General features: G+C 44.1%; 1 protein-coding gene across 7 annotated transcripts in view; it reads left to right on the top strand.

The window, feature by feature from the left end:
* The first annotated feature begins 2118 nt into the window (after positions 1-2118).
* AFTPH (aftiphilin) overlaps positions 2119-26853 on the top strand; it is a 74089-nt gene continuing 49354 nt past the window's right edge. For 2 of the 7 annotated variants that reach the window (XR_016349291.1, XM_075925579.2), the window contains exons 1-2: positions 2119-2325; positions 24093-25984. Coding sequence is in view for 6 of the 7 variants with exons in the window: in XM_075925579.2 (XP_075781694.2) it covers positions 24125-25984 (1860 nt within the window). In the remaining variant the exon portion in view is untranslated. Of the gene's footprint in view, positions 2326-2364; positions 3076-10180; positions 10256-22201; positions 22269-24092; positions 25985-26853 lie in introns of those variants that run through there. The other 5 variants (XM_075925580.2, XM_075925581.2, XM_075925578.2 and 2 more) reach the window with 5 other exon arrangements.

Below are 26853 nucleotides of genomic sequence, written 5' to 3'. Positions count from 1 at the left end.
TTCATGTCTGGGTACTTTTTTGGCTCTGTCAATCTGTTTTTTCACTTCTCCAGGTGGGTATTTCTGATTTAGGGATGCTCTATAAAGATCCTGTAGGTGTTTGTCTCTTTCTGTGGAACTGGAGCAAATCTGGTTGTATCTTAGGGCTTGGCTGTATACAGTAGATTGAGAAATTTATCTGTGATGGAAGCTGGAGGCATGAAGCTAAGTGTCATGGTCGGTGGGTTTCCATATAGGGTGGTGAAAATTTGTCCATTATTTGATTGAACTGTGGCACTTATGGTTGTGAGACATTGTAGACAGTGTTACATGTAGTTACTTTGTAATCATGAAGCCTATTTTGTCATGTGTCTGATCACTTCTCCAGGCAGAGTTCCTTCTGAACAGCATCCACTGACTCATTAGATGCTTTTGAGGAGTAGTGAGCTCTGTCCAGGGTTCTTTGCTCAGTGACCCATTCTGATTCCATGATTTTTAACTTTTGATCTCATCCTCATTCCTGTTTCTCCTTTGTTGTATTATATGGCCACTTCCTGTGCTTAGTGGTTCCTCTCCCTTAGATGAGGGGAGTGGATCTTCAGCTGAGGGACGCCTAGAACCCCTTGTCCTAGTACCAGCAAACAGGACATTGGCCAGAACCAGATATTCCAATGAAAGGTGCAAGAATTTTGACAGAAAACTACCATGGAATAATTTACTTAGTAGGAAATTTTAGTCTAAATCCCAGAAGTTAGAGGTTGGGTTATACATTGAAACATGAGGGTTTATATCTCTAAATATTCTTGTTACTTGTATCAATGTCCAGTCCTTTGTGACCTCAATCATATTTTGGGACAATGAGTTCTACAGAGTAATCATGAGTGGTGTAAAGAAATATCTTCTTTTATTGGTTCTGAATTTGCTACCTTCCGATTTCATTGAATGTGTCCTCTTGTCCTTGTGTTATGGAACAAGTGGAATAGAAGATCCCAATCTACCTTCTTCATGCCATTTTCTTTTATTTTGTGTACTTTTATCATGTCCCTTCTTTTCATCTCCTCTCTAAAGTAAGCAGTCTCCATCTTGTCAGGCTCTCTCTTTAAGAGTCTTTCCATGTCCTACTCGGTTTTGTCGGTCCCATCTCTGAACCCTTTCCATTACAACACATAACTTTCTGCAGTGCCCGCACGGATCTCAGGAAAGAGACACACAGTACAAACTCATCTCTCCAATAACATACTTAGCCTTAAATTTCATAGCCACTTGTCCTTAGGTTTTAGTTCCTTGGGAGACCACACTGTCCTATTATTGTGGCAGAGGCTGATAAGTGCCTAGAAAGGCAGAAAACGGTGCTCAGATTTGCTGTCTCTGAATGATCTTCGGCGAGCCACCTGCTCTCTGCACTTGACTCCTACCCCACTGGGTGCCTTACTTATAGCACCAGCTTATTTGCTTACATAGGAATCTCAGATTTTATTTTTGAAAAAGATACAATCTTCCTTGTGGCTGGAGATAAAAGGTTGGCAATGGAACCAAAGCAGTATCTGTAAGAGCCTGGCGATTTTTAAGCTTATTTTCTTATTGCGGGGTGGGGGGGGGGGGTGACTAGTGATTTTTGAATGCACATGGGACTTCAGCCACCTGCTCTTTGACAGGGCGTGAAGTAGGGGTGCCCATGGCTGCGCCAGGCCCAGGTCCCAAGGCTGTGAGAAGGGATGGGGCTGACTGAGGAGCATTCACCCCCTGTGTAGCTTCTGCCCCTCCTAGCTACAGGCACTGGGCTCTCCCTACCTAGGGCCCAGCCTGCCCCGCCAGTGAACTGTTGCCCTCACGGCGCCCTTCTCCAGCATGGCCGCTCAGGCCTCCCTATCGCTTCATAAGCCTCGTCACAGGCAAAGGGGCTGTTGTGCCCTCATCTAAGATGGCTCCTCTCGCGACCATAAAGCCATTTTGCCCGGGCCCAAGATGGCCGCTGAACCCGTCTGTTCACTGCACGTCGAGGAGCGACTTGCCCGGATCCAAAATGGCCGCGGGACGTCACGCGCCTCCCTCGAGGCCGCTCGACTGCAGGCTGGGGCTTCCGAGCGGCTCCGACGCCCGGGGCTGCCGGAAGTGGCGTGTCCGCGGTGGTTAGCGGCGTTGCATGCTGGGAAAAATGGACTAAGTGGGCGGTGGGGGGAGGGGCAGCGTTGGACCGAGGCGGGTCCTGGCGCTGCGGGCTTTGACATGGATTCCCCCTGATGGCGGCCGCCCGGGAGGCCCCAGCTCGCCCCGGCCTGGTCCCTGCGCGGAGCCCCCACTGTGCCTGGCCATGCCGGGCCCAGCCGCCCCTGCAGGAGTCCGGAGGTAAGAGGCCGAGCCGGGGCGTTGCGCGCGGGTGACAGCGGGGAGGCGGCCGGGTCAGGGCTGAAAGGTGAGACCCTGCCCGCCCCTGAGGAGAGTCCCGCTCTCCGGAAGCGGGCAGTGACTCAGGAGAGCCCGGCTTCCCCGCTGCCACAGCGCCCCACACACCGAGGGGGGGCGGGTACTGCCGGGAGGCGGCACCTTGGGGGGCACGACCCCCCCCCACTTGAGATCGCAGCAGCCCCCGCCCCGCCCTTGGAGGGCTGAGAGCCCGCTCCTGGGGCTCAGTGTCGGGTGTGGGGGTCGCGTTTCCTCTGGGGCCGCTGCCCGGCTCTTATCTCCTGACCCGGCGGCTGGTATGTGAGTGAGTCTGGCCAGGGCCTGTAACCTCCTTAGTTGTTCTTGTTCCCCCCCGGCCCGCCTCCTGTGCCTGGCTGTTAGTGGGGACGGCGGGTTGAAGAGCTGCTTTTATTTTCGATCTCTGTGCCTCTGCCCCCAAAAAGGGAGAGGGGGGAACCCTCTGATTTCATTCTGCTCCCACAGAGGAGTTAAGGTTGCAACATTGAGGTAGCACAGTGGTAAGTGCTGGAGAAAATCTTAAGTGAAGGAGATCGCCTTCCTTGATGGCTGTCCTTAAGGGCTTAATAGATCGCCTTTATTAGAGGAAACTGTCACGTAGATGCCTGCTTTCAGTGTAGTTCGCACTGTGCTCTAGTGAAGCCTCACAACAGGGAAACTCAATTGTTTGTGGGGGTGAGTCTCTAACTAAACTCTTCCACCTATCTTGAAAGATATTCTAAAGTGGTTGCTTAAAATAGGTATTTCCTGTTAGAAATAGAATTTTTAGTGCATGTTTTGCTGTATTTAATTCCATTAAGTGCTGTGGTTAAAGGATTGGGTAGAGTTGTAGATGGGAAATTAAATTATGCTGTGTTGTTCCCTATCCAAACTTTTATTTTAGCCTCAAATGAGTGCCAAATGCAATGTTTTAATAAAATTCCATAAACAAATTAATAAGTACTAAAAGTGATGTTATGCTGCTGGTTTTCAAGCAGAGAAAATCTGACAGGTCAAAACAAGCAGCCTTTTGACAATTTTATTATTAAATATCAGCATGCACCTGATTTCAGTATCATATATAGCTATCCCACACATTAACAAAATTGTTTTCTTATTACAGATGGTCTCTAAAGAGTAAACACAGTAACACTATAGCTATTTAAAAGTGATCACTGAAGACAAGTGATTGGCTGTTTGTTAATGGTGGTCCTGCCTGAGTGTTTCACTCTTCAATTTCAATTTAATTTCAGTGTACAGCAATATGCAGTTCCTGTTAGAGTGAACTTCTGCTCAGAAGTGAAGTTGTCGTGTAGGAAAAAATCATTAAAACAGGGTCCTAATGTATTATGAAGTAATTTGTTTTTCCAGTGGTTTAAACAGAGAACTGTATTTCATTTAAACTAGTATTTAGAAGCTGAGCTCATTGTAAAATGGTCTTATTGGGTGCCAATTAAAAATACTATTGGACTTGTTATGAGAGGTTAAATTTAATTATTTACTTTGAATTTATTCAGTAGACATACTATTATGAAGTAGACTTTGAAAACCCATTAGCCTACTCAAGCATAGGAAAAATTCTGGATATACTATGTGAACCGTTGATTATGCACACAAAAACTCACATTTAGGATGAATTGTTTTTAAAAACAATTCATCTTAATTCCCCAGTATAGCAACAACCGTACCCGAAACCAGAGATGTAATTTAAAGACTATTGTATTAACTATTTTTGGTTGGGAAAGAGGGAAGTCACTTTGAGTGTGTTTTGTTTTAAATAGACTTTTTCCTCATGTGTGGTTGAAAGTAAATAAAATGAACTTAAGTAAGGATACTCCAAATCCAATATGTGTAAAGTTAGTGTTTCTTTGACTGACATAAAAAAAAATCAGTTTTTCTCCTTATGTTCAAACCACTCAAACAACACTGATCAACTGCTCCTATAAATGAGGGAGGTGCTTGCACAGTGTTTTGTTTTGAAGTACATTTCTTTGTTTATAGTAGAGTTTATTCTATAAATACTTTTTCTAAATGTAAAGGCTTGGATTGGTGTTACAGGAACAAATATGTGGTGTTAAGGTCTTTTCCATTTCTATGATTCTAATAGCTATTAAACAAACTATTTACATTAATTAAAATATAAGAGTCCTTTTTTGAATGAACAGAAGTAAGGTAATTAACTCAGCTTACATTAGTGTATCAGGAATCCGATAGCTGGGGAAGGAAACTTGAAACCTGAAGTTCACGTTTCCATTGGAAGACAATGGAAAACAGTGTATTGTTTCAAGTCCTGCACTTATGCAACTAGTACGTTGTTCTTAACCTAACTATATACATAGCATCATCTGATAAATGATGAATGACTTAAGTCTACTCTTGCTAAGTCAGTTTAGCACAGTATGGCGTGATGGATTTTTTTTTTCTTGTTATCCCTTTATTACATGTTTTTGTATGTTGAAGAAAACTGAGCTATACCAACAATAAAGAGGAAGCTGAAATGGCTCTTCTGTCTATTACAGCTGTACTCTTAAGTACCAAACTTTGAGTGAACCTTACAAATGAGAATTCATCTTTGGGTTGTTGTCATCTTCTTGCTTTGGTGCATATTAATTTTGAAGGCTTTGTTCTATGTAGTTCAGAACATATTGTTCTGAAATACATCTGTAAGAACAGTTGACCCAGGATGGCCTAGTTCTAATAGTGTGTAAGCCAGCATTTAAAATTAATACTTAAACAATTTGTATCTTGAGTTTTAGCCTGAAAAAATTTGCTGACTTAGTTGAAAACTTTTCTAACGTGAAACTTCAGAAGCAGTTAATGCTAAAATTTGAGTCATCTTGTACTACAGTAAAACTCTGGTGGTCCGGCGTCCGGTACGCCTGATGGTCTGGCACCAACTGCAACCCGGAAGTGCTCCGGCAGCTGCTTCAAGTTGTTAGAGTAATTGATTAACTGCAGCTGGATCCACAGCTGACACGCAGTTAATGTAACTTTCTTCTCTACTGCCGGGGAGGGGGGGGGGGGCAGGGGAAGGTAGGGGTTGGTGGGAGAGGGGGAGGGGGAACAGGAGGGGGCGAGGGTGTGCCAAAGCAGCCGCATTCAGGACGTTCTGGTCAGTTACAGTCACTCCGGCTGGATCCACAGCCAACACGCAGTTAATGTAATTTTCCTCTCTACTGCCGGGAGGGGGGGGGCAGGGGAAGGTAGGGGTCGGTGGGAGACCCCTCTCCTTCTCCCTCCCCCTCTCCCACCGACTGTGGGAGAGGGGGAGGATCCAGTGACTGTAACTGACCAGAACGTCCTGAATGCGGCTGCCTGCCTGTCACCGCCTCTCCTCTTCCGCTCGCAGGCTCTGCCTTCCTGCAGCAGGAGGGAGGGTTTGGCACACCCCCGCCCCCTCCTCCGCTTCTCCTTCGACGAGACCCGCCCCTGCCAGAGTACCTCCTGATAGTCCGGCATTTCTGATAATCCGGCACCACCTGGGTCCCAAGAGTGCCGGATTATCGGAAGTCTACTGTATTTACATATTTTATGGATTAGTAGTGTACACAGTTACAACAACAATACAATGGGTATTGCTACAAATCTAGACCTTAAATTGATTTACAGTTAATGGCTATTGAAATACAGAAATATTTTTTTGGTAATGAAGTTTTAGAAAATATAGTAACTGAAACTGAGTTATAGATTATTAGAGAAAAGTATTGAATCTGCTCTGTTAAGGGACGCAGTCCATTTACATTGGGCCAAAAGTTTACATTTTGTTTTTAGAAGCTTCCAAAATCTGCTAGGACTAGAAACATTCATTTTAGTAAAATTACGTTCTTGTTTTTAAAAAACTCCTCAGCTGGAACATAATGCTAGTTCCTAAAAATAATACAAATTTTTAGTCCCATTTTGTTGCCCAACTTGAGTGAAATACAAAAAGTAAATGAGTAAAAATTAAGCTTATTAACCAGGAAACAGTTTAAATCTAACCTATCATATTATTAGTAATCCAGGAAATGACTTTTTGCATATATTTTTTTTTAAAGCTTAAACAACTGAATCTCTTGAGTTTATTTTTTTTCTTTTTACAACTTAGCACTTGCTGATGGAAGACTTTACAGAATATTTTAGAGCTTACTGAGACCACAGGCAATTCAGATAAAATGTTTATAAAGAGATTCCTGAGAAAATGGTATTGATTATTTTAAAATGGTTTGTACATTGTTTTGTAAATACAAGCAGAAATTAATACAGTTCATATTTTTAGATAAAATGACCATATTGGATTTAGAAAACAGCTGTTACCCTCAACAGTTCAGGATGTCCAAGCACTAATGGTGTTCTGAAACTCCTGCTGCAGAAAATCTTATTGTTGTGACAGGGATAGAATCGAAAACATTGATTTATTTTTCAGGGCTGCCAGAGGTTAAATCCTCTTGTGAATTTTTACCAGTAAATTTTAACACTGAAAAGAAAATTAGGCCTAGTATTTAAGTTTAGAAACAAATTAATTTATTCCAGCTTGTATCAGTAACTCTCTTCCTAGGCCAGGTTTTTTTTGGTAGGAGTGGTTTTTTCCCCCACTGTCTGCTCCAGTCACTCTAGAACAAGGTGTGGGTTATGTTTTTATAGTGCACCTCTAATTTTTTTATTTTTTTAATTCTTAGCACAGTATCAGTGCATTGTCTGATGTTCTGAAGGTTTTTCTTTTTAGAAAACTAGACTTAAATTGCAGATTTGTGACTCTCCTGTCTGTTCCTATTTTCAATTGCATCACTGTGTCAGTGTTTGCTCTGCTGTTTACCTAGATGCAGTTGATCATTGCATGACTTGAAATTAGTGCAGATTCCAGGTTTCCACCACATCTTCAGGTTCATGGGGAAAAAATGAGGATTTAGGTTGATAGGTCAGTAATGAATAGAGTTATAAGAGAGGAGGATGTCTTTCAGTATAAAACACCATTTTGATGCCCTGAGGATCCCAAATCTCAGTTTTATTGAGGTGTTTTTGTTCCTATTTCACACCCTTGCCTCCCCTCATCCCCGGCAAAGACAGGAATAAAATGCTGTTGAGAAATGGGAGATGTTAGTGACTGAGTCCATTGCCCTGCCAATACAGATTTTTTTTAGCTAAAGCACTTAAATATTTTAGTGATTGTTACTAAAGAAATCTCTAACTGCACATTTTCTGATTCCCCCCCCCCTTCACCCCCAGTCTACTCGTAGGTGTCTTAAGTGATAGGCCTTTTTCACTTCTCCTGAGAAAATCAAATATATTACAGGCAGTCCCCGGGTTACGTACAAGATAGGGACTGTAGGTTTGTTCTTAAGTTGAATTTGTATGTAAGTTGGGACTGGTACATAGTGTAGGGGAAACTCTAGCCAAACATTTCTCCAGAGCTCAGTTTTATTCTCCCTCACTTCCCTCAGTCCTTTATTCTCAAGCTGAGATGTCTGCTGAGAAAAGCCGCTCCGCTTCTCCCTGATCTGCTGGGGGGAAGCAGCTAGTGTGGGGTTGCCTCACCCCGTTTGTAAGTAGGGAGCCGATGTAAGTCAGATCCATGAAACCTGGGGACTGCCTGTACAATGTTTTATTGTTGGAATGTCTTGCTAATCAGTTTCAATTTTTCACTTTACCACTTCTTCCTACTACTCTTAATTATACTTTTTTGCCATCTTAAATAGTTCTTACTCTTTAGTGGTTTACATCTTTAAATATCTGTTCCTTTAGTCAGAGCTTCGACATCTTTAGCTCTTTTCTTTCCTAATTAGTCAGTCCATGGCTTTCTAGTTTTATAGCTCTTATACAGCCTTCCTCAGATATTGGATGCTCAGAATGGAGTACACTATTTTGTACATTGTCTTGAGAGCTACACAGAAAAGGAGGTACACCCTTACTGCTTCTATGTACATCCTCCAAAATTGGTCTTTTTACGTGCCATGTCACATTGCAAACTACTAATGCTTAACACTTCACGTTGTCAAAAATGCTGCATCTACACTACCATTATAAGTCGAGCTAAGTTATGCACTCCAGCTAGAAGAATAACATAGCTGGGGTTGAAACAGCTTAGGTTGACTACCTGCTATGTCAGGGGTGGGCAAAAGGGTCTCCATGGTTTGGATCTGGCCTGCCAAGTGGGTTGATCCAGCCCACAGAGGCCCTGCTGCTCTCCTACCCCAGGCCAATAAGGGTCTGAGTGCAGGGGGAGCCCACAAAGTTTCCTCCACCCTATCCCTGCCCTGCAAGGCATGTGTGGCACTTATAAGCCCCATGTGCTCCTGATAGGGCAGGAGGAGACTACGCACATTTCTCTCCCCCACCCACTGCCCTGATTGTGCGTTCCCCCTTCTGTTCCCAAGCCAGTCTCCTCCCACCGCCAGGGGCATGGGTGCCTAGGGGGAATCTTGGGGGGAAGGCGGACAAAGACTTCACATGTTCCCTCACCGCCAGACAAACCATGGTCTGCGGGTGGGGAAACAGGGAAGTATCCTGGTCCTACCCCTTCTGGTGTGGCCTGGGGCCACTTCAAACATTTCTGAAGTGGCCCCTGGTAAAAAAAAATCATTGCCTATCCCTGTGCTCAGTGGTGTAGCAAGGAGGGAGGGGGGGGGAGCAGTTGCCCCTTGGCACATTGCTAGAGGGGTGCCAATTTAGCAGCGGGAGGAAGGATGGCACTAGGAGTCCTAGGACCCCAAGGGTGCAGTCTGGACAGCGGAGGGAAGGACAGCGCTAGGACCCCGTGGGCGCCAGCTGCTTCTGTACCTGCAGGAAATTGAAACTGAGCGGGAAGCACCTGGCGGGAGCAGTGCACATGGCGGGGGTTATGCTGAGCATGTGCAGACTGCAGCTAGTGCACAGGCCCCGTTTGTGACTAAAACCCCCACATTCTCCTTCGCCACTAGTCAGTCTGAGGCACTGCTTATTGAGCTGCAGCATCTGGGTCCTTGCCTGTAGCCCTCCCCTCTGAAAAACTGCACCCGCTGATTGGCCAGACTGCACATCAGTCTGGCAGGAAGCAGAATGGCTTCATGCACCGGAGGGAGCCCCATCTGATGGCAGGACAAGCAAGGGAGTGGTCTGGGTGGGAGCTGGGGGGAGGGGCGTAAATTTTTTCCTTTGCCCCTGGGTGCATAACCCCCTTGCTACACCTCTGCCTGTGCTATGTCTACATCACATTGGGTCATGGAGATAAACTCTCCCACTGACTTTCCTTATTGTTTTTGTTTGGGATAGATTATTGGGGTTGTCTGCAGAGTGATCTGTGGTTGATTTGACAAATCTTTACTAGAGCCGCTAAACTGATCTCCAGTACGTCGATCACCAATGCATGGATCTGGGCTGTAATGTAAATGCAGGCAGAGCTGTCTTATCCAGAGAATGATTTGGGGCAACAGGCCCCATGTTTTGGGGGGCCCCATGATTCAGGGGGATATGGAAGCATGGGGACATGTGTGGTCCAGAGGATTATTGGGGGGCCTGGTGCTGGCAGCAGGGGTCAGACTTGCCCCTGAACTCATCAGTGGTGGTAGGATGTGGAGCGATCCAGCCCACTGTGATCCTCTGGCTTTCAGTGCTGCACAGGAGTTGAGGGTAGGGAGGGTACAGAAAAGGGATGGAAAAAGGCGGGATGGAGCAGGAATGCAGGTTTGGGGAAAGGGGTGGAGCGGGGCCAGGAAGAGGTGAGGTGGGATGGATGGAGGGGATTGATCCAGATCCCACATCCTGCTGGGGATGGCCCTGAATATAGGCTCACAGTTTCCTCCCCCCGCATCAGTGAGGGTATGTTAATGTTATCCCCTCTTTGCTACAGATGGTGGAAATTGAAGTACCATAATGATGGCTGACCTAGTAAAAACCTAGCTAGAGGAAAAGGACAAAACTTAAGGTATGTTACGGAGCAACTAGACAACCATAGCTGGCTCAGGCTTGCTTGGGCTCTAGGATCCTGTGGGATGGGAGGGCCCAAGAGCCCAGGCTGCAACCCTGAGCTTGGTAGTATGCAGAGCAGTGAAATAGCCCTGCAGCCTGAGCCCCATGAGCCTGGGTCAGCCAACGTGGGCTAGTCATGGTGTCTCGTTGAGAAGTCAGTCACTGGACTCCCCCCTCAATACTGCCCCTTTTAACTGGTGGAAGCATTTCTGCTATGGAGACACACCTCCAACAAAAGGAAGGTACTGTGGATCTGAGCCATCACAATAATTACTGCGTTTGTTGCAAGTCTACCAGATGTAGATTAACTTTGTTTCTAGTATAGACGTGCCCGTAGGGGGATGTTTGCGGAAGATGAAGGTGATGGAAAACAAAGCAGCAGTTAGAACTTGCTCAATGCCTCTACCTGCCTCCTACATATTGAGCATGAATTTGGCCCACAGTTAAAATATAAAGGCGTCTAAACTGGTTTAATACTTAAACCAAGGAATGAGAAGTCACGAGGGGAACAGTTTATGAATGTATATGTTTAAAGAAAGGGGTGGTCTACTTTAATTTACACTTTTAGTTTCTAAGGATTTGGTAGAACATGTAAATTACGCAAACTCCCACTCCTTTATGCTCACATAGTGTTAAGTGCTTCTAGAGTGGTGAAGAGGAGGTATTTAAGGATGTTTGACTTAAAAATCACCTCTGAACTAGAGTTCTAGTGACTTATCTAAGACTGTTTACACTACATTTTGTCAGAATATTTTGTCATTTGGCGGGGGGAGGGGTGGTGAATTGAGACAGTTGCTGGCAGAACTGATTTTGGAAATGGGACTTCCCAAATCCATGCTTAATCCACTGGGCTACTCAAAGCTATCAGCTGTCACACTCTGGCCTCTTTCAGCATTATTGCTTTTTAGTTTTTATTCGCCTGTTGAATATTTGACTTTCAGATTCAGTTTTCTTAGATGTTTACTTTTGTATTTTCTTTTATTAAACTAAGATCTGGTGCAACATTATTCACCTTATTCAAAATAAAATGTTCAGAATTATTGCTCTTGCTTGCCCTTTAAAATAAAATAGAAATGTTCATTTACATCGTGCACTATTGAAAAGGTTCACTGAGAGTAGTTCCAATGCCTTTATAATTGATAGTCATTGAAATATAAAGTTACAGGTTGAAAACTTGAAACCACTTTACAACAAGCTATGTAACAAAGAAATTAAGCTTGGCATTTAATGACAAATTTAAGTCATTGTTAAAAATTCTTTTGAATGGTAGGTGAAAGACTACAAGGGACATGACTAAAAGATAAGTTTGGAGGTTTTAATGATCCTCTTGGAAAATGATCTATTGGTACATGTTCTCCAATATAAATTCTTGCACTTCATGCAGCAATAGAGGAGAGCATGAATTTGTATAATCTCTCTCTGTATAAGTTTTTCCTCATGGGCAATAGAATGACATTGTCACGCTCTCTGGCCACAAAAGCAGCCAGAGAGAGGCGAGTAGGTGAGCGTAGCTATACACACACAGGGCTCTCCAAGCGGCGGTGAGCCCCGATCGCCAGCCACGTGGTTCAGCACGCTGCGCATGCGCAGACTGCACTGCACGGCAATACTCGCCATGGGCGAGTAGATTACAGTAATTGTCAAGCCCTGCATATATAAAGGAAACAAAACGTAGGCTATGCTGAATATGGCCCAAACCAATTTTGTTTGTAAAATACTATGCAAAGCTCACCAATCTCCCCCCTCCCCTCTGGGGGTAGGTGTCTGGCCAGGGGAGGGCGGGCAGGAGCAGGTTGGGGGGCAGGGTGTCTGGCCAGGGATTAGGAGGCAGGAGGAGGAGCAGGCTAGGGGTAGGTGTCTGGCCAGGGGGGAAAGGGGCTAGCAGACTGGGGGTTTGGGGTTGGGCTCAGATGGCAGAGGGGACCCGGAGCGGCCTGAGGAGCGGGATGGGAGTTAGGAATTGTATGACAGAGGGGATCTGGTGCAGCCCGGGGACAGGAATGGGGGTCAGGCTTAGATGGCAGAGCGTACTTGGCACAGCTCAGGGTGGGGGGGTGTGGTGGGTCAGGTGCAGATGGAGGAGGGGACCCGCCATAGCCCGGGGAGGGGATTGGGGGATTGGGCTTGGATGGCAGAGAGGACCTAGCACCAGCAGTTCCTCCCCAGCCACGTGGCTCCTCCCAGGGAGTGAAGCAGGAGCCAGAGCTGGAGCAGCCCATACCTGGAGGGGACAGCATTGAAGCTGGCCACAGCGAGCAGCTGAGGACAGAGTCAAGTGGTAGCAGATGATGTTGTGATGTCACACTCTTGTCCCCTAGGAAATTTTTTTTTATACATATAGAGAAATAACTTACTTGTGTGGTCAGTTCTGGATGAGGCTATATGACTTGCATCACTTAACGCTGACCTCTGTGGATCAAAAGAAGCTTTATGTAATTCAAATGGAAATAGTCGTCGTCTTTTCACACACAAGCCATTACATGAAATCTCAAGTTGTTGAGAAGGAAGAGGTAGGATTCTTCATAGTATGAACATTGTTGGCCTCTGAAATTATGGCTATGTTACAGAGCAAACGCTTAGTGCAAACACTGTAATCAGATTGGAGAGAGCAGTTCCATTGACTGACTGACTGACTGACTTTAGCCCCCTTAGCAACAATAGCTGTGTCAAAATTCTGTCTTAACCGATGCTTAGGTCAGTGTAACTTAATAAATATAAGGAGATATACCTATCTCCTAGAACTGGAAGGGACCTTGAGACGTCATTAAGTCCAGTCCCCTGTCCTCACAGCAGGACCAAGTACCATCCCTGAAAGATTTGCCCCAGATCCCTAAATGGCCCCTTCAAGGATTGAGCTCACACCACTGAGCTGTCCCTTCCCTACATGTTAATGTTACATAGGAGATTAGCTTATTCACACCAACATAAGTTGTAGTGTATACATAGGGAAATCAGTTGCCTCTTTGTGTTGGAAACTGAGAGAAACCCTAGAACAAAAATGTTTCATACACACAGCACTTGTGATATAACCACTGCTTTTTTTGATTATACAGATATGGAAAGGTCTCTAATGACAGTTAATGTCTTTCTTCAGTGTATGTGTAGGCATTGAGTATTAAAATTCAGACCCTATAAGGGAGAATAGGACTGTGACTCTACAATCCAGCTCATGGTAGCCCTATTGGCCATTATCTTTCAGTTTTTCTTACTGCAAGTACAAATATCATGGGAGCTGCTCAAAAGGAAGATAACTATTGTTGAAGATAAATTTTGTTTTGAGAATAAACTGATCTCTCAGATATACCTAAGTGTCATTCTAAAAATGAGTTTTTGAAAGTGTCCAAATAAACAGTTTAGAAGGGAGCAGTCAAGGACACATTCCATTACCTTGCATTTTAAAAAATTAGCTCTACTGCCAGAAATCTAGGATAGTTAGTACAAGCTTGAAGCCATGGAAATAATGGCCTTTCTTACATCCTCTCTCACGTGTGGCACTTTTAAAAAAGGAAGCAGCCATCCTTATTTTAATCTAGCTACAGATAAAGCTCTGTTTATAAATTTGTATTTCCAGAATGTTCAGATGATTGGATCTTGGGATAAGATCTTCTGAAATTCTATTTCAGAGCCATCTTTTTGAAGGGTAGATTGGGATAATTTTATATATTGCTGTCAGGGAGATGACCAAGGCTCCTTGTGTGTCTAAATGTTATTCGTCCATCGTATTCGAAGAGGACCTTGACATCTAACGGGTTGTGGACTGTCCACGGTGTGTCTGCAAATGGCTGATAAGGCCGATACGGGCACGGAATGTTCTGCCACATGTTGGGCAGACATGTGTGGGCACCACTGTTGCAGCTTTTGCAACTCGGGCTTTACGGAGTGCTCGCTTCTCTTGTGCTATGGTTGTCCTTCTGGCTTCAGATGTTTGACAGCCTTGGTAGATCAGCGTGTGCCATGTTGATCGGTCTTGTGCCAGGGTCTCCCAGGAGGTGGTGTCAATATCCAGGGACTTGAGAGAGGCTTTAAGCGTATCTTTGTATCGCTTCTTTTGTCCCCCGTGCGATCGCTTCCCTTGAAACAGCTCACCATAGAAGAGCTGTTTAGGGATGCGATGATCTGGCATCTTTGCAACATGGCCAGCCCAGCGTGTCTGAGCTTTCATCAGCAGGGTGTAAACTGATGGCAGGCCTGCTCTAGAAAGGACTTCTGTGTCTGGCACCTTATCCTGCCACCGGATCCTCAGAAGTCTGCGGAGGCAAATCGTGTGGAAGTGGTTCAGTTGCCTAGCGTGCCTCCTGTATACAGTCCAAGTCTCACTGGCATACATCAGGGTAGTTAACACTACTGCTCGATAGACTTTAAGCTTTGTATCAAGGCTTATTCCACGGCGGTCCCACACTTTGGTCAGCAGTCTGCCGAATGCAGAGCTTGCCTTGGCGACTCTGCAGTTGACCTCGATGTCAATTGTCACTGAGCGGGAGAGGGTGCTGCCAAGATATGTAAATTGGTCCACTGCTTGCAGCTTTTGTCCCTTCACTGTGATGGTGTGCACTTGATGTTGAGCTTTCGGAGCTGGCTGGTGCATCACTTCGGTTTTCTTTGTGTTGATGAGAAGGCCGAAGTTGTCGCATGCTGCTGCGAGTTTGTCCATGCTGGCTTGCATTTCCTGCTCTGATCCAGCATTCAGGGTGCAGTCATCAGCAAAAAGATCTCATAGCACAGTCTCCTTTATCTTGGTGACAGCCTGGAGTCTTCGCAGGTTAAACAGTTTCCCATCGGTCCTGTATCTCAGTCTGATTCCCAAGGAACTGTTCTGAAAGGCGTCTGACAGCATGGCTGAAAACATTATGCTGAACAGGGTCGGTGCCAGCACACACCCTTGCTTGACACCGTTTGTGACGGGAAAGGCCTCTGAAGCTTCTCCATCATCCAGAACACGAGCCGTCATGCCGTCGTGGAACTGACGTACCATCAAGATGAATCTGTCAGGGCACCCAAACTTCGACATGATGCGCCACAGACCTTCGCGACTGACAGTGTCAAAAACCTTGGTGAGATCCACGAAGACGGTGTACAGTTCACGATTCTGCTCTTGACACTTCTCTTGGAGCTGTCGGGCTGCAAAGATCATATCCACCCTGCCACGCTCTTTGCGGAAGCCACACTGTGTCTCGGGTAATAAACCCTGTTCCAGGTGGTCAGTCAGACGATTCAGCAACACTCGTGCAAGGATCTTACCTGCGATGGAAAGCAGTGATATTCCTCTATGATTATCGCAAACTTGTTGATTTCCTTTCCTCTTGTAGAGGTGTACAATGGACGCGTCTTTCAGTTCCTGAGGAATAGATCCTTGATTCCAGAAGGACTGGAACAGCTGAGTGAGTTTGTCGACAAGCACTGCACCACCACCCTTATAGACTTCCGCTGGGATCGCATCAGATCCTGGGGCCTTGCCACTGGACAGCTGACTGACGGCCTGTAAGGTTTCAGTCTCTGATGGTGAGACATCCAGGCTGTGGTTGATATCCGCCTGGGCCATTCTATCAATCGCCTCGTTATTGATGGAAGATGGGCGGTTCAGTACGGATTGGAAGTGCTCAGCCCAACGCTGTAAAATCAGAGTCTTCTCAGTAATGAGAGTTGCACAATCTGAGTCCAGTAGAGGGGAACTCCCTGAAGGCTGAGGTCCATACAAGGATCTAAGGGCTTCGTAGAACCATTTGGCATCGTTTCTATCAGAAAACTTCTGGATTTCATCTGCTTTGGCACTCAACCAGGAGTCCTGCATCTTGCGAAGCTTGCTCTGTACGATCCTGCGAATGTTGTTGAAGGCATTTTTCTTAGCTGTTGACGACGGGTCATTCTGATGAGCACGGTGAAGGCGATGCTTTTCAGCAAGTATGGCCTTGATCTCTTCATCGTTTTCATCAAACCAGTCCTGCTGTTTCCTGTGTGAGGGTCCAAGAACCTTTAGTGCAGAAGAGTGCACAATATCCCGGAAGCGTTCCCAGTCCTTCTCAGCATTTTCCTCTAATTGCAGCTCTAAAAGTTGGTTGCCAAGATCTTCTGCTGGTAAAGCTGCTGTGTTGGGGTTCCTCAGTCTACTGACATTGATCTTTTTCATCACAGCTTTGTTTCCCTGCGGACGTCTCTTTGGCTTGATGTGAAAGCTTAATTTGGAGATAAGTCTGTGGTCAGTCCAACAGTCAGTACTCAGCATGGCCTTGGTCACCCTTACATCCTGTCTGTCTTTCCTCCGCACAATGACATAATCAATGAGATGCCAGTGCTTAGAGTGTGGGTGCATCCAGGACGTCTTTTTGCGAGTGGGCAGGCGGAAAATGGTATTGGTGATCAAATCATGAGCCGCACATGTCTTCAGTAATAGTAGGCCATTGCTGTTACATTTACCGATTCCATTTTTTCCAATGACGCCATCCCAGGCAGTGTGATCAGATCCTACTCTCGCGTTGAAATTGCCAAGTAGAATCAGCCTGTCAGTGCGCTTCACGGATGAGAGTAGGGCATCGAGATCTTCATAAAACTTGTCCTTTACTTCATCCGGATTCGTAATTGTGGGCGCGTAAGCGCTGATCAGTGTGGCTTGCTTTCCTCTCGGTAGTGGAAGATGCAGTGTCATGAGTCGGTCATTCATGCCCTTGGGAAGACTGGCAAGTTTGCGGACAAGATGATTCTTAACCGCAAAGCCAACTCCAGATTCACGACGTTCGTCACTGCTGCGTCCATGCCAGAAGAATGTGTAACCACCTCCTGTTTCCATGAGCTGACCTTCATTTGCTAGACGAGTTTCACACAGTGCCGCAATATCGATGTTAAATCTTGTGAACTCTCTGGCGACCAGGGCTGTTCTTCTTTCTGGTCGATCTGCTGAAGGGTTGTCTTGAAGCGTGCGTATGTTCCATGTGCCAATAGTGAGTGGTGTCACCTTGCATTTTGTTTGAAATTTTATTGTTCGACCGCATGAGATGGGATCCCCTCCAGCCTCAGTAAGCTGGCCAGGGTTCTATGAAGCAAACAATGTTTAGGGCACCTTTTCTAGCCCCTTCCTCTTACTACGGAGGTGAGCAGTGCAATCCTAAAGAGGGCTGCTCAGTCACTCAGGTAGATGCCGAGTCCAGCTGTTGCTTCAGCCAGCAAGAAGACGACCATTAGACCTGAGCCGCCTGTGTGCAGGTCCGTAGCTACAGCTCCCACTGTATCCACACCTGCTGCTTCGTCGCTCGCCCGTCGCCACAGGACTTTAAGGTTTACGGGAATTAGGGGATGTTGAGATGTCAAGACTTGCACGTGAATTGGATTAAAGTGAGGGAGAGGTGCGCATAGTCAGCCTCACTCTCTCTTCCCAGATTCCATCTTGCTCCAATGGCAGGACTAATGTCAAGACGATTGGAGATGGGCTGGGCACAGTGGTTGACCAGGGCATCTTTTACGTCTTGCCGTGCTCTTAGCGTACCACATCGCTTGCAGAAACCACCTTCATGACCGTTGGTCCTATTCTAGTAGGTCTCATCCGCTCGATCCGCCGGAGTCTGTCTTCACATGCTCAGGATAGACAAGTCCCTATCTCACCGAAGGTCAATGACCCGACGGCTACTCTCAACCTGGTTTAGCCAGCCTGTCGAAGCTGTTGCCCGGGGTGTGGCCGCTGCACATGCTACAGCTACTAGGAGCCACAGGTGAGAGCTGAGTGACAAGTGGGGACCAAAGGTGGACGAGCTGCCCTAAAAGGACACGACATGCCCGTACATCAGAGGTGCTACCCCTCCCTGAACACCCCATACACCCCTGTGTCTAAATAGCTCTAATTGGATGGACATGAACCCCACACAGAGACAGATGGAATACCTGTTTTGTCAGATCATAGAGGCCTAAAGCAATGGTTCTTGACCAGGGGTACATGTTACCCCTGTGGGTAAGCAGAGCTCTTCCAGACAGTACATCATCTCATCTAGATACTTGCCTAGTTTTACAATAATCTTCATAAAAATCACTGGAGAAATCAGTACAAGCTAAAATTGCATACAGAAAACAACTAGTTTATACTGCTTTATATACAGGGCATCCCTGCTATAAGTCACCCCAATACATTTGTTCCACACTAAAGTCATTGTTGCTTGTAGGAACTGATGCACTATAAGTCCTCCCATTCTCCGCTCTTAAGTTGCACAACCTCCCCCCCCCCCTCCCGGATTCCAATTTGTACAAAAGAAAGTCAGCTGCAGGAAAAAAAAAATTCCCTGCTTTAAGTTGTTTCGCTGTAAGTCCACATTTTTTGGAACATATCTTGGATGTATAGCAAAGATGGCCTGTATTATACACTGAAATGCAAGTATGATATTTATGTTCTGGTTGATTTTATAATTTCATGGAAACATTAGAAAGTAAGCAATTTTTCAGTAATAGTGTACTGTGATACTTGTATTTTTATGTCTTTTTTTGTAAGCAAGTAGTTTTTAAGTGAGGTGAAACTTGGATATGTACAACATAAATCAGATTCCTGAAGGGGTCCAATAGTCTAGAAAGGTTGATAGCCAGCCCTTAAAGCAGGGGTCTCAAGCTCCTGGACTATGGTCCGTCCCTGGCTGGAGCAGTTGCACAATCCGGTTGGAGGGGTGGACAGGAAGGGAAGGCTATCCGTTCCTGTTGCAAGCCTCTACCCATCCTGCCACTGTCCTGCCCTTGCCCCCCAATGGCACCCCATACCCTGAGGGAGCCTGTCACGGCAGCAGCGGTCAAGCCTCCCAGCACTCCCCACATCTCTGTTACCATGGGGAAGTGGAGTCAGGTAAAGTGAGTGCCCTCACCCTGGAGAGTGCTGGGGGGGGAGGTGCTAGGGGGACACACACCCAGCTATTACTCCTGCACCCAAATATCCTGGGAAAAGACTGCTCCTTTGGGGGACAGGATGCCATGGAGAGGAGAGGTAGGGGCAGGGTTTGGGGGATGGGGACAGGGCCCCTCCCTGACCTGCCAGGTCTCCTGGGCCGGATTGCGAAACTCCCGTCCCACAGGCCATACCTGGCTAGAGTAGTTTGAGACTTCTGGCCTAGAGTGTGACATAAAGAATTCTAGTCTCAGTTTAAACATCTTCTATCACAAAAGATAAACCTGCAATTCTAGCTCTTAGACTCCATTTGAGATGTCAGACAAAAGCAGGGATTTACAACTGAAGGAATTAATGAAGAAATCTGTCATGAAGAAAAGCCACAGGTTTTATAGTGTGTTAACATCTGAGTAAATGATAGTGGAGTCAATTCAGTAGTTTACGGTTTGGGAGGGGAAAGTTCTCACTGTAAATCTTCCTATTTTTTAGATTCTGAATTTAAGAAAAAGTAATTTAGCCTTTGAGCAGAAAATTCTAATGTTTGTTCCCATTTTATAGTGAGAGTTGATAGTATTGCTGTCTCTCAAATTGAAAAGTGTAATCAGGTTCAATTTTTGTTATTTAATTTAGCTAACCATGGTGAAAAATCAAATGATTTTTCCACCAAATTTTTAATGTAATATCCTTTGTTTTCAGATTCTTGAAAACAACTGATTTATATATTGTGGTGTGCTTTTCTTATGCCCATGTGTTTTAGGGTTACTGTTTTTCACATTCCCCAAAAGAGGATACTTTGGAGGGATCAATAGGGTTGGGCAAGAATGGGACAGACTAGTGGAGGAGGAGCTGGAGGAGGTACCTGCATCACAATGGCAGGGTGGTTGCAAAGCCCAATTGGCAGAGGGCCATCATCCCTTAGCGCCTCCTTGCAGGTCCCCTCCTCTCCAGGTCAAGGAACTGGGGCCTAGGTGGGTGGGATCTGGCAGCTGTGACTGCAGGGAATAGACTAATGAGGAGGCAGATCATTCAGGGCTCTTTCAGAGGCCACATCTATACTTACACAGAAGGTTGAATTAAGATATGCAACTCCAGCTGTGTTAATTGCATAGCTGGAGTTGACATACCTTAATTCAAACTTTGGCGCTGTCACAACAACGGTAGTTTCACAGGAGCAAATGCTCCCATCGATTTTTTTCCCTTATTCAAGATTCGAGGAGTACTGCCGTCAACGGGGGTGCCCTCACAATTTGAATTAGCGGGTCTTTACTAGATCCATGAAATTGAATTCCGGAAGATCAACCACTGTAGTATTGATCTTCCGGGAAGTTCAGATGTAGCTATAGATGCAGCATCTGCTCTGAAAAAGATTTGGATGTTGCCTGTTGAGATATTATCTGTATTCTAGCTCTTCTCTACTTGTTACAATGTAACACATACATGTAATCTCAAACATCAGAGCTTCCAAATAAAAGTATTTTATACATGTATGTAGTGGAAGATTCAAGAAGATTATTTTACATAGGCTTAGATTTTAAAGTTTAAACCTATAAACACTAAGGATGCAAATTGGCAAAGTTATGATTGCTGAGGGACACCATAACTTGGCATTTTGCACATCATGACCATTTAAAATCATTTGCTAATCCTTTTGCAGGAATTAGGCTTAAAAGAATTGTTGAGTTGCTGTGAGCTAATTAATAAACAGTTAATTTATTTTTATTCCTTGTTACTTGTGGATTAAGTGATCTCTGTTTCATTTTTAAAATGCATCGAGTTTAAGAAGCACTATATATACAGGCAGTCCCCGGGTTACATACAAGATAGGGACTGTAGGTTTGTTCTTAAATTGAATCTGTATGTAAGTCGGAACTGGCGTCCAGATTCAGCCGCTGCTGAAACTGACCATCAGTTCTGACTTACATACAGAATCAACTTAAGAACCCCAAGCATCCCCAAGTCAGCTGCTGCTGAAACTGATCAGCAGCTGATTCCAGGAAGCCTGGGGCAGAGCAACTTTGCAAAGCCACGGGGAAGCCGGCAGCGGAGCAGTCCAGGCGCGCCTGGGCTGCCTCGCTGCCCGAGCCCCCCCGCAGCTTTGCAAAGCCGCGGGGGGGGCTCGGGCAGCGAGGCAGCCCAGGCGCGCCTAGACTGCTCCGCTGCCGGCTTCCCCGCGGCTTTGCGAAGCCGCGCGGGGGGGGGGGGCTTGGGCAGTGGGGCTGCCCCACTGCCCGAGCCCCTCCGCGGCTTTGCTCTGCGTCTTCCTGGTCTGCAGACCAGGGAGACTCAGAGAAAGCCCCAGAGTACACGGGCGGCAGGACCGCGAGGTCCCGCAGTCCGTGTACTCTGGGGCAGCCCCGTTCGTAACTGTGGATCCGACATAAGTCGGATCCGCGTAAGTCGGGGACTGCCTGTACATGCACACACACAAAAAATCATCTTTGGTAGGACATTGTATAGAAATAAAAACTGTTTCCTTGAAATTTGTTGTTTTTTGCTTTTCGTTTCTCACCTGAAATTCTAATCCTGGGTGCTTGACATCATAATTATTAGCTTTGGACATAAATGTAACTTTTGAAAGGATTGACTTAATGTGATGAATAAACAGCAGGAAACAGTGAATCTGATTTCATGAAAATCTCTGAATTTAAAAAAGACAAATGTTGGACTAGTAGTGATAGTACAAAATAGACATACACAGAATGTTTTATAAACAGGAAGTTTTCAAACTTTAACCAGGCCTCTAATTATTTGAGGATTAATTTTGGTGCACCTCTCAAATAACAGAAAATTTGAAATAGGAGTGCAGGGTTTAAAACTCTTTTTCCCTCACTGAAAATGTAACTGTCTCTAACAGATCACATATAGTCAGTGTCTTGTGGAATCTCTGAACTTCTGAGTCAACTTGGTGACATTTAAAAAAAGTTTGCAGGAAAAATGTTAGCCAGAGATTGGCCCATATCTTGCTTAAACTAGAAGAAGATTTCTTTAATTACTTTTCTTCTCCAGTCATTTATTTTCCCCTCCCTTTGTTCATATCCATGTACCCCAATGATGCAGATGGAACCCGCTTCTCAGTCCTTTTGCTGCTTTTCTGCCTACCAGATGGATTACTGAATTGTATAAGGTATTGTTTTCTTGGGACCTAATAGTGCTAAGTTTACAGCTCTTTAAAAACTTGATGGCTTCTGGAATGAGAAGAGCAATCCAGACTTCTATATCACTGAATGACATAGTTACTTACACTTCACAATGCATCACGTTTGTTAGGGCTGTCAATATCTATCCTAATGTATTTTATTACATTTGACAACATTTTTAAATTTTTGTGGCCCTCCCCTCCCTCACTCCCTGGGTCCTCCATTTCTTCTATTGCCACTTCCCCTTTCAGTCAGAGCTGATCATTTCTAATTCTTTGTTATTCAAAAACATAGTGATGTGGTTACCTACATTATTGAAAGTAGCACTGTTCTGGGGGTTGTCTTCTGTTTAAATGTAAGTTTTATAAAGAAAAAAGTTAGAAGGTTGTGCCCTTTTATTACTTACTTTTAATCGATAAATATGTATTGTTTACTTTTCAAGAAATATTTTAAGAATTGTCTGCTTGGATTTTTTTTTATTTTACTTGTAAAAATATCAGGAATCTTGTCTTCCCTGTTTTTGCTGCAGGTCACAAAGTAAGTAGCACAGAGTAAATTGACATCTTCCAAGAGTAAATTGCACCTTTCCTTCCAGTTTGAGTCCATTGGTTGATTGCTCTTGGATCTCTTAGGCTTAGTTGACTTTTATAGAGTTAGGTCTTAGTGACAATGCACCAAGCAGAAGGAGAATAGTGTGGATACTAGCAGTTGATTGAATTATTGCAGTGGCTGTAGGTTGACCAACATAGTGTCAACCTAATTTTGTAGTGTAGACAAGTCCTTTGTCTTTTGAGGATATTAGGGGAAAGCAATTTATAGCATTCCCTTTAGTCAATATGTTCAACACCCTATCACCAAAGTACTAGGCACTGGAAACATTAAAATGTGAGATATAGGTCTTCTTAAAGTTGAACTCTGTCTCCTTTCTGTGGTTTACTGGCTTGTAGTTGAATATTTAAAAAATAGTCCTAGCTTTTGATTTTGTTGATAAACTTTGATTAAAAGTTTACTTTTGCATTGGGCTTTGTTGGTACCCTATAGCAGCAGTTCTTAGCCGATGGATTGAGACCTGAAAATGAGTTGGAGCCTAGTAGGTGGTGGATGCTAGCTAAGAACTCATCCTGTGGGCTGTAGAACCCAACAGAAGCCTGGTTTTGAGGCAGACACCACGCTCCCATTCTATCCAGTCAGTTACTCTTCCCCCTTTCCAAACTAGAATCTGGTAGAGCTATCTTTGTGAGATGAGTGCATGCAAAATGGGAGAATTCTTTTTGGACATCTTTTGAGTCACATGCCAAGAGAAGTTAGAACCACTGAAGCCCATTTTGGCCACCTATGTGAAGAGTTCCTGAGCTTGTCAAGACAAACATTTCATGCCTTTAGATTTCTTTTTGGTGTGAATTTGGATGAAATCCTCCAATAGTTAACAGGAAGTCTTAACTGTGTGGGGATTTTTTGTGACAAAAACAATAATAATAATGATAATAAAAAAGAATGAGGAAGTTTCACTCATGTAATTTTTTTGCCATATTAAAAGTCCTACGTAGTCATCAAAGGTCTACGTTTTGTCCACTCCTCCTGATAATTGGTTTAAAAGCACACCAGACAGTTCCTGTGTAAAGCACTGAGATAATTGTGGTGCACTGTAGCATATTTTGTGAATACTTTATCTGATGTTAGAATACAAGTGTTTCCCTTTTCTAATGTTATCCAATAAAATGAAATGTGAAACATTAAAATATTACACACATTAATAATCTTATAATTTCGACATTTTTGTCAAAAGTAATATTGTCCTTTTTTCTTTATAGGTATAAATTAACTTTCTAAAAGGAATTAAACAATGGAACCAGACATAATTCGAATGTACTCTTCTTCCCCACCACCACTAGACAATGGCGCTGATGACGAGGATGATGATTTTGGGGAATTTGGTGGATTCTCTGCTGTTGGCACTTCTGGCATAGGTTTTGCTGATTTTGATGCGCCAGACTACAGTAATTCAAAGCAGGAATTTATACCCACAAACCATTTTATGCCAATTCATGATTACTCTGACAATGAAGATAGCCTTGCAACCTTTACCTCTGTTAAAAATGGTAAAGATAAAGACTGCATTGCAGAATTTTCTAAACCTGCTAAAGAACTCTCTGATGTATCAATTAATACCAGCAAAGAAAAAGTTAAGACTAGAACTTCAGGTACTTCCTTTGTAAGTCTGGAAGATGAAAAGAGAATAGGGGAACAAAAAGAGAACACTGGGAAATCAGAGGGTTTTTCCTCTGAAGACATTAGAAATGATATGAAAGTTACAGGCCAGGACCAGCAAATAGACACTTGTAATGGTGAGAAACTACCCCATCTAGAGATTCTAACAAATGGTTTTGCAGCATTGGACTCTGTAAATCCTCAGGGAATAGACGATCTGGACAGTGTCAGTGACTCAAAGGGACTAAAAACTACTAGCACTCATAGCACCGAGTTAAGTTTAGACTCCGTGTCTAGCCCAGCTGAGGATTTTGCAGATTTTGCAGCATTCTCAAACAAAGAAGCAATCCATTTAGAAGAACCAGAACATAAAATATGCAACATTTTTAATGAAAGAGAAGCACTAAATGTACAGGAAAACCATATAATAAATAGAGTGTCTGAAGAAAATTTTAGGAAGGAAATATCTTCAGATAAAAGCTATGAATATGAAAGAGACACTGAAGATGAGCAGGTATGCATTTCAGCAACCAGTTTGGTAGATAATGAAGTTGGTAGTAATTGTGAGGAAGACCCTGCAGTACTGGAACATAATGACTTCATCATTTGTAGCATATCTCAAACAACTGAGAGTTCAGTAGGCACTACTGAAAATACAGAAAACACTGGAAGGCAACAATATTGTAACATTGGGAAGGGCAAAGAGCTTGATTTTTCTAGGGCTAATGATTCATCAGAAACAGAAAGTATCAACTTTACTAAAATCCAAAACCCCACCAGTGATCCTGCAGAAGAAAATTATTTGGGTGATTTTGAAGATGTAAAGAATGGTGAAAGTAGTGCTGAATTTGTGTCTTGTAGTGATACAAATGAAGACGATTTTGGTGACTTCGGCATAGTCAGTGGTGCACCTCCCACTTTTGTTAGCGATACTCAAGAATCAATGAATGATTTAAATTTAGAAGAATCTTCTGCACAATCTGCACACATCAGTGACCCAAGTGGTGAGTTTGGTGATTTTAGGGATACAAATTTTGTGTTAACTGTCAGCAAACAAAAATTAATTCAGACTGATCTAAGTCAGACTTTAGAATATAGAACTACCGATACACTTTCTAGTGTGCAAGTCCCAGCTTTTACTGAGTTGGAAAATGGAGAGAATAGTGAATTTGGAGAGTTTGATTCCGTGCCAAAACCTCAAGATGAGTCCAGTGGTTTTCAGGACTCTGATGACTTTGCAGACTTCAGTTCAGCTGGTTGTAACCAAGCTGCAGAATGGAATGCTTTTGAAGATGAACAGAAAGAGAGCTGCTGTTGGGCTGCTTTTGGGGATGAACAAGCTGCTGAATCTTATTACAGAAGAGAAACATGGCAGTCACATAGGACAGAGGTACCTCTTAGTATTGACAGTACGGTGATCCATAAGACTGGTGGTGTTGCTTTGGCATCTTTCCATGGAGCTGCCAGTAGGCAAGAATCAGCATCTTCATTTCAGGTAATTTGCTATATTTTGTCCCTTTTTGGGGGGATTTTTTAGAACATTTGTTTTATAAGTCTTAAATCACTGATCTGTGCTAACTGCTTTAATGATTCTGGGGTCAGATTGATGTTGGCTTAACTACAAAAGCTGGACTGTGAGTATTATATATGGAAAGGAATTGTGAGTAACTCAGTTTTTCCAGAGAAATATGGATTATACTTTTTTTTGGGGGCGGGGAGGGTTTGACATAATTAGTGGTAAACTAGCGCAATGCTTATGTCAACATAACAAGATCACAAAGGTTCAACCAGGGTATTGGAGGGCAAAATGGAAGTCTCTGCTTTGAACATACTTGGTTTTGTCACACTTCCTATTGCAAATAAACTGTGAAGTTGCACAACTTCATTTGTATGTTGAGGAAAACAAATATTTTGACACATCCTTTTTAATCACAGATAAAAATATTTTCTTCCCCCTCTCCCAAAACCAAAGGCCGATGAACAAAGATAATATTTTAATGTTTGATATTAAGACTTTCAAAGCATCCAGTAACGTCTCATTTCAGCAGTAAAGATCCAGTAAAAAGTTGTTGAAATATAGTGTAGACCTGCTTATTAAAGTACAAAGTCCCGTTCTGATCAGTATTTGGGATTAGATAGGATACTGCACATAGGCCTTTTGGGGCAAATGATGTCCTTTTTAATGTAATATTCACCGTGTTAGCATATTGGCATGTTGACAGTGCCTAACAGTTAATCTAATTCACTGATTGCTACACAACAAAACCAATAAATAATTTGTTTATGCCTGAGTGTTGAGCTGTATAGTGTGGGATATATCCTATTTTTAAATTATCTACAGAAAAATCCATTACCATGGACAAT

Source organism: Pelodiscus sinensis, chromosome 3 (assembly GCF_052426305.1).
Source record: "Pelodiscus sinensis isolate ZL-2025 chromosome 3, ASM5242630v1, whole genome shotgun sequence".
Lineage (NCBI taxonomy): Eukaryota > Metazoa > Chordata > Testudines > Trionychidae > Pelodiscus > Pelodiscus sinensis.
This window is presented reverse-complemented; position numbering and strand designations above follow the sequence as displayed.